At 34.1% G+C, this 10157-nt stretch overlaps 2 protein-coding genes across 2 annotated transcripts; one reads left to right on the forward strand and one right to left on the reverse strand.

The window, feature by feature from the left end:
• The first annotated feature begins 544 nt into the window (after positions 1-544).
• LOC145756001 (uncharacterized) lies at positions 545-6047 on the forward strand. The gene is made up of 9 exons (XM_082572219.1): positions 545-835; positions 998-1347; positions 2068-2229; positions 2436-2499; positions 2807-2914; positions 2996-3079; positions 3687-3848; positions 3930-4101; positions 4210-6047. Exons 1-9 carry the CDS (start codon positions 791-793, stop codon positions 5487-5489), a joined length of 2427 nt encoding a protein of 808 aa, XP_082428345.1. The 5' UTR covers positions 545-790; the 3' UTR covers positions 5490-6047.
• A 46-nt stretch (positions 6048-6093) lies between these two features.
• On the reverse strand, positions 6094-9703 carry LOC145755120 (uncharacterized). The gene is made up of 7 exons (XM_082571330.1): positions 9500-9703; positions 8848-8920; positions 8507-8600; positions 7832-7966; positions 7678-7747; positions 7487-7605; positions 6094-7394 (listed from the first exon to the last, which is right to left on the reverse strand). The coding sequence occupies exons 1-7, from the start codon at positions 9539-9541 to the stop codon at positions 6443-6445; spliced, it is 1485 nt and encodes a 494-aa protein (XP_082427456.1). The 5' UTR covers positions 9542-9703; the 3' UTR covers positions 6094-6442.
• Positions 9704-10157: the final 454 nt, after the last annotated feature.

Here is a 10157-nt window from a genome sequence, read left to right on the forward strand (position 1 = left end):
GACGCAACTTTTATAAAATTCCACTTTAATTTCATTTAATTATTTCGTACAGGAATATGTACAATGGGATTTGCATTAGGAAGTATTTGTTCGGTCTCTGGAGGTTCATCGTCTTTTTCTTCTACAGTTTCTGTTATATTTTCCTGTAATGCAGTTTTTGTGATTACATTTTTTTGTATTTCCCAAAGGACCTAAGGATAAGCAATACTTCTGCTTTCCAATAGTTTTTTGATACCAGTACTTACACTATCCGAGTCAGTTTCTTCTTCTTGGTTATTAAACGCCTCAACTATGCCTTTTTCTTCCATTTTTGTTTTTTATTTTATTCCAAATTTTTCCCTGGAAACGCATTTTTGTGTATTTTGCCCTTAAAATTTGTTTATTATGATGTCATGGTATTAACAATCGCACTCTTTATGTTTATCCTCAATGGGTTCACGTTTGTAAACAAAGTTTTTTCTATTGATTCGAAAGTCACTAGTCAGCAACATTTCAAGTTTTTAACCTTAATGTTATAGCATGTATCAATTCTAAATTCTTATCAGCCTTTAAGAAAGCTATGGTTTGATTGTGTACTTTTTATTCTTTGTTGTTTTTAGCATAGAGTTGGTGAATAAGTCTTTCAGTCAATAAATTTGCTTCGCAAAAACGTAACGAAAATGAACTAGTATTCGTGAATGTGTTTACATCTTCACACACTATTATTTTCTGCCGTAAATAAACACACAGTCTCATATATTAGCAAAATAAAAAAGACTCTTGCAGCATCAAATAACCACGCCGATACAGAATGTCAGCTAATGGAAAAGCAAGAAGGCCGTATAGAAAAGCATCTGTAAGTTAATGTAAAAATTTAAACTCCTTCAATGTTTTTTATGCCATATATATGTATATAAATGTTGTATGGACATAATATTTTGTTGTCTGTTTATTTCATTGTTAGTTGTTTTAAGATGTAGACAAGTCTTAGGTTTTAACTTGTTTAAGTTTATTTTAGGAGTATGCTGCCAGGGCTCCAATTTCTCAAAGTCACAGTAATCAACATCACCATATTAATCAAATATCACAACCGCCTACCAACCAGTTTTCTACAAACCAGTCATCCAAACCACCTACTAACCAATTTCCCACAAACCAGTTACCACAGCAATCTACTAACCAGCTTCCCACAAACCAGTTATCACATCCTCCCACCAACCAGTTTTCTACAAACCAGTTATCGAAAGCACCTGCCAACCAGTTATCACAACCATCCGCAAACCAATATTTACGAGCTACCAATGTGGACCAAAGTAGAACCAACTACAAACAGACTCCGACAACTAAGCATGTATCACAATCACAAACGTAAGTTCAACTTAATAATTTTTATGGGGACGCGGAATTTGAGGGAACGGAAAATGAAGGAACCGGAAAATAAAGGAACGGAAAATGAAGGAACCGTAAAATGAAGGAACGGAAAATGAAGGAACCGGAAAATGAAGGAACGGAAAATGAAGGAATCGGAAAATGAAGGAACGGAAATTGAAGGAAAGTGAAAAAAGGAGAGGCGGAATTATAAAAAAATAAAACGCGGAAATTTCGTTGACTATTTATTTGTATTTAAGTCAATATTATTTAAGAAATAAACGGGAATTTTACATAAGAGGGTTTGGGTATGCTGGGGTAATAAAAATTAACTCATTATTGCTTATCAGTTCTCGAATAAATGACAGTAATCCTAAATAAACAGTCAACGGTATTTCCGCGTTTTAGTATTTAAGATTCCGCCCTCTCCTTTTTTGCTTCCCTTCATTTTCCGGTTCCTTCATTTTCCGGTTCCTTTAATTTCCGTTCCTTCATTTTCCGGTTCCTTCATTTTCCGTTCCTTCATTTTCCGGTTCCTTCATTTTCCGTTCCTTCATTTTCCAGTTCCTTCATTTTCTGTTCCTTCATTTTCCGTTCCTTCAATTTCCATTCCCTCATTTTTAGTCGACCCATTTTTATTAGCCAAATGTAATTCTGTGGAACGTTTATTTTTAGTGTTGTGTACACTGTGTTAATTGTTTGATGTTTATTTTAAAACAGGGATTTGGGTGCTGAAGTTGCCGTTCTGAGACAAAAACTAGCATCTCTTTCGCACAAGCTCGAACATGCAGAATGTGAATTTCTTCAAACTAGGGAGTACTTAGAAAATCAAATCGACGTGTCAAACGATCGATTTCACAGGATGAATGAGCAATACAAAAAGTAGGTCCTTCGGATTTATTTGTAATTAATTTATCTTGATTGTAATTTAAATCTTTTTTATGTTGTAACTTTGTGTGTAGCCTGTGAATTTTTTTTGTATAGGCTTCAATATATAGAATACAAAACAAGTTAATAACAACATAGGGCCTGTAACATTTTTTATTAAACACTTTTTGTATTTTAATTGTCATAAATAATTGATGTAGACTCCAGACTAGTTACACCGCACTGTTGGCTACAAATCGACAGTTAGAAGGGAAACTTTCCAAGGTATTTACTGAAAATAAATAATAAATTGATTTGGTATAACTTATCGTAAAACTCTTATTTTTTATTTTACTTTTATTGAACTTTTCTGACAGCCTTTAGTCTTTAATATAAGGCCATTTTTATTATTATATTATTAACATTGCTTTTTTGTCTGATTATTTTTTATTTTTTAAATGTTTTTGGTTACAAAACCTTTTATTTCTAACCTTAACCTTAATCGATGATGGTTTAATTAATAATTGATATCATGAAAATGTCCAATACTTTTAAAAGAATAACAGAATGACAATTGATTTTTTTCTGTCAGGTTGAAAGCCTGGAAAGAGAAAAAAGCCAAATGATGAAAGAAGTTAATGAATTAAATTCCAAAGTTTCGGAATCCAGAAGCGCTTTGCTAAAAACCCAAGAAGAAAATGTAAATGTTTGACTTAAATATTTAAGTTTTGTGTTGTTGTTAAGTTGCACACAGTCTCAAAAAAATTAATTTATTTTGTAGGAGCGCCTTCGCAAGGATTGTAACCTGGCTGTCCAGCTTTTAAAATGCAATCAGGGAACTTATCAAACTCAAAAACTCACAGAGGTAAGTAATAATATCAAATAAACACAAAACATTGAAATAAAGTCTTATCCAAGACATTAGTTTTATATCAGAAAGTAATTTACCATTTACTAATATCTGTAATTAGAGTAACTATTTTGTAAAAATAAAACAAATTTTCTATTTAACTAGATTGTAGAAAATTTTTGTCGATAAATTAATATCAGTATTTGTACAAGTGTAAACCAATTTGTCTTTTCCAAAATCAATAAACCCAATGTTTAAGTGGCCAATGTTGAAAAATCCTATTTTAAAAAATCAATAATTGAACCACCTTTTTTAGTTTGCTAAAAGAATATTTCAAACTTCACATTAGTACCAACTATTTTTTTTGTTCAGTTTTCAAAACTTCAAAGTTTATTGTAAATAGTGTGGCTTTGGTGCAGCTCGAACCCGAGACTTTTTGGCTTGTAGTTTTTGAGCGGTATACCGATCTACTGCTATACCACGAACAGTGGAAATCCAAACTGGTCAATATTTATTAGTGTTTAGTGCCACAACTTTTATACATTACCACCTTAATGAAAGCCAGTACTTATAAAAAGAAACTTACTGTATTTATTGTTTTAAATATTTCACTTTCACACAGCTACCGCCTGATGTGCAAGACCGAATCAGCAGCTACAAGATGGAAATTCAAGATTACAACGAATATATTAATCCATATGGAGAATCTGATAGTGATTCTGATGATGAAAATCAACTTAGACCTTCTCGCAATGGTCCAACAACAGGCAGAGCAACAAATTTGGTATTTTATTAGTTTTTTGTGTAAAACAATTTAAAGAAAAATTATGTATTACAGTTTGTTTAAAAAATCTTTTCAATTTAGAATGAGGAGATTCCTGTAGAACTACTTGCCAAGGTGCTAAGGAAACCCGAAAATGTCCACTTAAATCTAGAAGATTCTGATTACATCAATGATCCTCAACTAACCTCCACTTACAAAGGGCATTACGCTGAGAAGAAATTAATAAAACCCGAATACAATAATGAGAAAAGAAGTAAGTAGCTTATTTATTTTGATATAAAAGAAAACTCTTACCTATATGTGTAGTCAAGTGTTCCAACCCAGCCATAGGCAAGTTTTTAAATTAAAATACAAATTCTAGGTAATAATCAAACCAGTAGCGACCCTTCCAGCTCACCTTGGGAAAAAGCACCACAAAATGCACAAAATACTGAGACTTCATCGCCATGGGAACTTGCCCCAAGTCAGCAAAGAGTAAAACAAAACATAGAGGATGACAATGACTCGGCAGCGGGTGCATATGGGGCATACTCTGTTGGCTCAAAGCGCCGCTATCGACCTCCAAGGACTTTCACCCAACAACCTAAACCCGACCCATTGCCACCCACCCAACCTAAGAGTAATGATGACTTTAAAATGTTGCCACGACGTCCTCCAAGTCCGGATCAATTGGAGTTTCGTGCTCCTTTGCCTACGAATTCTTCACACGGTGTTGCATCATATTTTTCCAGGTCTTCTTCTAGCAAATCTTCTCCATCAATCTCCTCCTCCTCAAGCTCCAGGAAGCATTCTCCTCTTAAAGTCCGAGGAAAGGAAGTGGCTAAAAAGGAGGAGACATCATCTCTGTTAAATCAGGAAGATGGAAACAGTGATGAAGAAGAAGTAATGGATCACATTAATATTCACAACAATCCGACAAAAAAGTATCTGTTAAAGGGAGATGTTGAGGATTATGAGGATGCTGGTACCCTTTTAAGAATGACTCAAGATGAGGAGGAAGAGGAAGAAGATCACAATGCTCAAGAGATCGATCTTGAATGGGACCCGACTCTTCGTAGGTCCCTGACGAATCCAGAAGTTGAAACTGAAGAACCTGTTGAAGAAAACAAAGACCTACCTGAAAAACAAGAAGTAGATATTCAACCCCAACCCGACCTTCTTTTGCCGTACAATAATTTAGAAAAACAGAGTGATCATCAGCAAAATTTAGCCTCCGACCTCGAGGGACTTTTAATCTCTAATACCGACGTTAATGTTGCTAACGAAAAACTCCAAAAAAACCTGTCCCCTGCCAAGGAGGACATTCCGTCAATGGGTAACCTGCTAACGCAAATCATGCACAGCAAGCCATCTGTGGAGAACTTCCTTCTGTCTACTCCTCCACCTCCCCAGGCCTTTGCATCCGCTTCTAATCCATTGGAGGAAGGGATCAATGATCAATACACTGATGTACAAAAAAGTGATGTTTTGGATTTAATTGATATAGACGAGACAATAACAAAAGAAGAAGGTGATAAAAGTGAAATAGAAGTCTTGAATCTGGATGAGGAGCCAAGACAAAGACAGTTGAATCGACGTAGGAACAGTCTGGATCAAGCTCAAGAGTTTGGAAATGTTTTGGATGAAGAAACCAACGTTTAAAAATTTTTGTTATTATTGCCATTACACATTTCTTAATTACTTACACTTTTATTTGGTGCTCTTTTAAAATCTTATTATTTTTCCATTAAGATTTCAAGGCAGCAGTTGTGCTCTTTTGTAAATACATATTCTGTACTTTTTTTCTTATTTTTTTACAAACTAACATTTCAAAATATAAAAAAGTGTTACACTAAAGCTACTAACTTTTGTTTTTCTACATCTAATTCACAGTGAGTTTTCAATGTCTTTTTAATCATGCTTTAATATGAAGGGGCAAATTACCAGAAGGTTCTTGAACGCATTCATTTTTATAAACTCCAAATCATGAAACTTACTAGAAGTGCTCAATTATTGTTAATCTTTGATCATTGCTGTTTAAATATATGGTGCTAATGCTCCAACATTGCCAGAATGTATATGGTAATTGAATGACGTTATTTTTTTGGTGCGCTTTTTTACTCAACCTATAGCAGCATCACGGAGCAGTGTTATTTTTGAAATCATTACTAATTATGTCGTTTAAAAGTTGCTGTAGTTGTTTGTTATAGAATGTATGAAAAGACTAATGCAATAAAAATAGTACACTAACCTTATTTGTTTTTTAGCTAGCTAAAACGAAATTTAATTTTATTAAAACTTTTTGGTCAATGTATCGAAATCTTTGAAAGAAAGTATTTGTTTTTCGACAAAAAACATTCAATGAAAATAACTCAATGCGGGTTAAAAAAGGGGGGTTAAAACAAAAATATTTTTGTTTTTTAAACGTGAAAAGTCAAACAAAATGGCCGGGTTTGGCGTTGGGTTACAAAAATAGAGAATTCAAACTGAAAGTATTAAAAATATCCTCAATTTCGTGATATTTTCTACCAAGCCATGATACCGGGGCTGAACTCTTTACTGATGTGCCATCTTTTAATGAAAACAAAACTTTTTCAAATTTTTATTTTTCGATTTTAAGCATCGTAATCATCGTCGTCTACGACTTTTGGTTTAGCCACTGGTGGTGGGGGTGGTAACTGTTGTCTTGGACCATCGTTACCAGGTACCAGGGCTTCGAATTGGTGCTTTACCATAGTAGGGTACGGGTTGTGGGGAGCAGCGAGCGCCATCCTTTTATAATGCTCGTCAACTGGATTATAAGGATACAAAAGACGAATGTTTGAATAGGGTGGCACTAGTGCATTTTCAGGTTTCGTCGGCTCCTTTGTTGTGTTATGTGGTTGCACATGTTGGTCAGAGTGTGAAAATCTGGTCGGTGGAGCTGCAAAATTTGACGCCTCTTCGTTATGATAGGGACTGTATAGAAAGTTTAGCATACTACCGGCAGGAGGGGGTGGGATTTTTGGTGCCCCTTCGGCCCTCGGGTTAGGGAGGTTCGGAATAGGGGGGAGGGGACTGTACAAATGGGGCATGTGCAAGGGCGATGGAATCATTTGGGGCTTGCCCAAATGACTTTGGGCCATTGTTGCTGTCGAGGGCGGAATATGAAGTTTAATATCCGGTCTTTGATTGGCTGCTTTGTGTGGCGTGGTATTGTTATTCTGAGGATTTGATCCCGGCTGTGTAATACCAGTGTGTTGGATAATGGAACTGTTTGTAACGATAACGCCGCAGCGTGTCGTTGTGCTCGGTGTGGTGGCTTTTGACATGTTGTTAATCGACATGTCGATGGCACTATCATTGTTACTTTGGGTGGAGTCACTGTGTTTTAACTCTTGCTTAACGACTGAATTGCTGCTCATTGGATCTGTATTTGTTATAAGAGTTGGTGTTTGTACTGCATTGTTTTCAATATCAGGGTCCTCAATTTTAATTACTTTTTCCTTTTCAGGTGAGATAAGGTCGTCTAGTGGGATGTGAAATGAGGTGCTTTCCTGCACAGTCTCTTCAGCCTTAAGGGAAACACTGTAAAATCATAGTCAATTAATTTGCATATGAAATATATAGGTAGGATGTTAAACATCCTGTGCTATTAACTTAAAAAAAGAGAATATTACCTAGAAGCTTGATCTCCAATGATAGTTGGACTTTGGTGTCCAACAGAAGACATGGAGGAGGAGAGGACTCCATTACTGCTCCCCTGGCTTCCTTCATCCTCCGACTCTTCTTCACTTTCCTTTTTTGTTTAATTTTTTTTAATTTTTTTGGATGTATTGATAAAATTAAATAGACAAAACAGTATAGTTACCTCATTCTCTTCTGTATTTGCTTTTCCCAATTTGGGACGCTTTTTATTTGTTTTAGGTTGGTTCATATTTCTAAAAAAATTTTGATTCTCAAACAATTTTTATCGGACCAAACAATAAATAATTATTAAGATAACTAGAATAATAACTGCTTACCTTTTGCGGACAGCTTTTTTCTGTTCCGGGTTTGAATTACTTGTCGAAGGTTCCTCTTCATTTTGCATATCTGGAACATCAGCAACGATGTCTTTCAAGAAATCAAACATACTTACTTTCATGATGCATTCTTTTCTAAAAAACAAAATTATCAAAGTTAAGTTAACAATACTAAAAAAAGAAAACATGCTACCAACTAGTTTGGGTAATAAATACACAGTGTATTTCTTATATGTAAACAATGTAGCCTATGATTTTTGTTAAATTTGAAGGCACTTAAAATCTAAAAAAAGGACACAGGTACGTTGTCATTGACATATGTTAGTTGCAAACACACTGGAAGCATGGTATAGTGGTAAGTTACTACAATACATGAGGTTGTGGGTTTAATCTCCACTGCTACCATTCTGTAGTGACCTTGAGTAAGGCGCTATAAACGGTATGAACTCCTGCTGAGCCAGTACTTAATCAGCAACATAGTTATCGAGCAATTATAACCTCTGGGTCAAATTAACTGATGTTACTCTATGTTTAAGTCCCACATTCGACTTTTCTACATCGAGAATAAAGATACAAAAAAAAAAAATAGTAGGGCGAGCATTTGACTAATATAACAAACATATTTAGTATATAATACTTCATATATAGCTTTTAATTATTAAAATATTTACTTACAAGTGAGAAGTTGACATTGTTTTGGCTCGTTTTACTTTAGTAACCTCCCCAGTATGCTGGAGAATCGAAACCAAAAACATTTCTAGGCATTTGGCTTGCAAAAAACATATTGTTGTTAAGAAAAATTATAAACTTAATAATAAAAAACAAACAAAAACTTTAAAAATCAAAACTTAAAATAAGTCAATAAAATTTATCATATTAATGACTGTGATACTATAAATATTTGTAATTTCTAAAAATAAATGTTAACCACAAATGAGACTTAGACTTTTAAAAGTATATACTTTTTTCGCCATACTGAAAAGTTAAATAAAATTTACGATTAAGCTTAAGGATACAGATTAATACAGGAACAGCAGCAGCAACTTTTCCAACCTCATCATCAGTTTGCATAATTTTCTTAATTCGTGCCTGACAAAACGAATACAAATAATAAAAACTTAACATGACAACTTTGCAATTTTTTTTCTATTATTTAGGCTCAGGTTTGATTCCCACTATGGTCATGTTATTGAGTTTGCCATTTATAGACACTGCAACTATGACCTGCAGCGTGATGTAGTGGTAAAAACACTTGCTACACCACTCATGAGGTCGTGGGTTCAATCCCCTCTGCTCTCATGCTGTAGCGCCCTTGAGTAAGGCGCTATAAACGGTATGAACTCCTGCTGAGCCAGCACTTAATCAGCAGCATAATTTTCGGGCAATTATAATCTATAATATCCCAAACTGCCACAGGCAACTCGAAACTGGGTCGGAGTAACTGATGTTACTTTATGTTTAAGTCATGCATTCGACTTTCCCACATCGAGAATAAAAAAATATACAAAAAATGCCGTGATTTTTTAGTTATATATTAGTCAACAATGATGAATGGGTTTATATACATAAAAGTACAAAAGTTTATTCACTGAAACTAAAATTTATATAAATTGCAAATTTTTAAACAACAAATACACTTAATTTGTAATTTCAATAAAAAATACAAACCGGTGGAAATCTAGAGTTATATTTTTTCTTTTTCGAAGGCATTTCGTCTGTTCGTTGTTCTCATTCCTCCGCGGTGAATAAATTTTATGTACGTCTATACCTCATTGTGTTACAAAAGGTAATTATTTATTAAAAAATGTAAACAAACCTTCAACTCCAGAAGAAAACGTTTTTTTTTGATGCATACAAACGTGGAAGCTGTTGTATGCAAGTTTATTGATAACAAAAGTAAGTTTTCCTGTTCGAGGCGAGGTAGTGACCCTTTTTTCTGGCACGTCACAAAAACTCTTGCTTTTTTATAACATACGTTATACTTGGTAATTGAAATGCATGCATGTTGTACTAGTTACTTTAACGGTTCTTACACGGCATTACTTTTATGGTTCTGAAATTTTTGGTGAACCGTAAAGTACACATGATCAATTATTTAAAAGCTATACATTTACGTTACATGTTTTTTTTGTTAATAATTTTCTTAGGTTTGTTTATACTACCTATGTGGTTAAATTACTTTAACTTAAATTAATACGTGAGTTAAGAAAATTTGTAAAAATGTAAAATGAGTTTACTTGAAGACAAGTTAAAAGTTTGTTGTATTTCTTTTCGAATTCACTTAAACAACGTTTAAAAACATGTACCGATGCAAAACTACTTGCCA

The sequence above is a fragment of the Corella eumyota genome, chromosome 6 (assembly GCF_963082875.1).
Source record: "Corella eumyota chromosome 6, kaCorEumy4.1, whole genome shotgun sequence".
NCBI classification, from domain to species: Eukaryota; Metazoa; Chordata; class Ascidiacea; order Phlebobranchia; family Corellidae; genus Corella; species Corella eumyota.

Excerpts from the sequence above, each read along its gene's own strand:
- LOC145756001 (XM_082572219.1), top strand. The coding sequence starts at position 791 with ATGTCAGCTAATGGAAAAGCAAGAAGGCCGTATAGAAAAGCATCT. Across the intron at positions 2,230-2,435 it reads ATGAATGAGCAATACAAAAA|ACTCCAGACTAGTTACACCG; the intron begins GTAGGTCCTTCG and ends TAATTGATGTAG. Across the intron at positions 3,080-3,686 it reads AAACTCAAAAACTCACAGAG|CTACCGCCTGATGTGCAAGA; the intron begins GTAAGTAATAAT and ends ACTTTCACACAG.
- LOC145755120 (XM_082571330.1), bottom strand. The coding sequence starts at position 9,541 with ATGCCTTCGAAAAAGAAAAAATATAACTCTAGATTTCCACCG. Across the intron at positions 8,921-9,499 it reads ATAACTCTAGATTTCCACCG|GCACGAATTAAGAAAATTAT; the intron begins GTTTGTATTTTT and ends TCGTTTTGTCAG. Across the intron at positions 7,395-7,486 it reads ATTGGAGATCAAGCTTCTAG|TGTTTCCCTTAAGGCTGAAG; the intron begins GTAATATTCTCT and ends ATGATTTTACAG.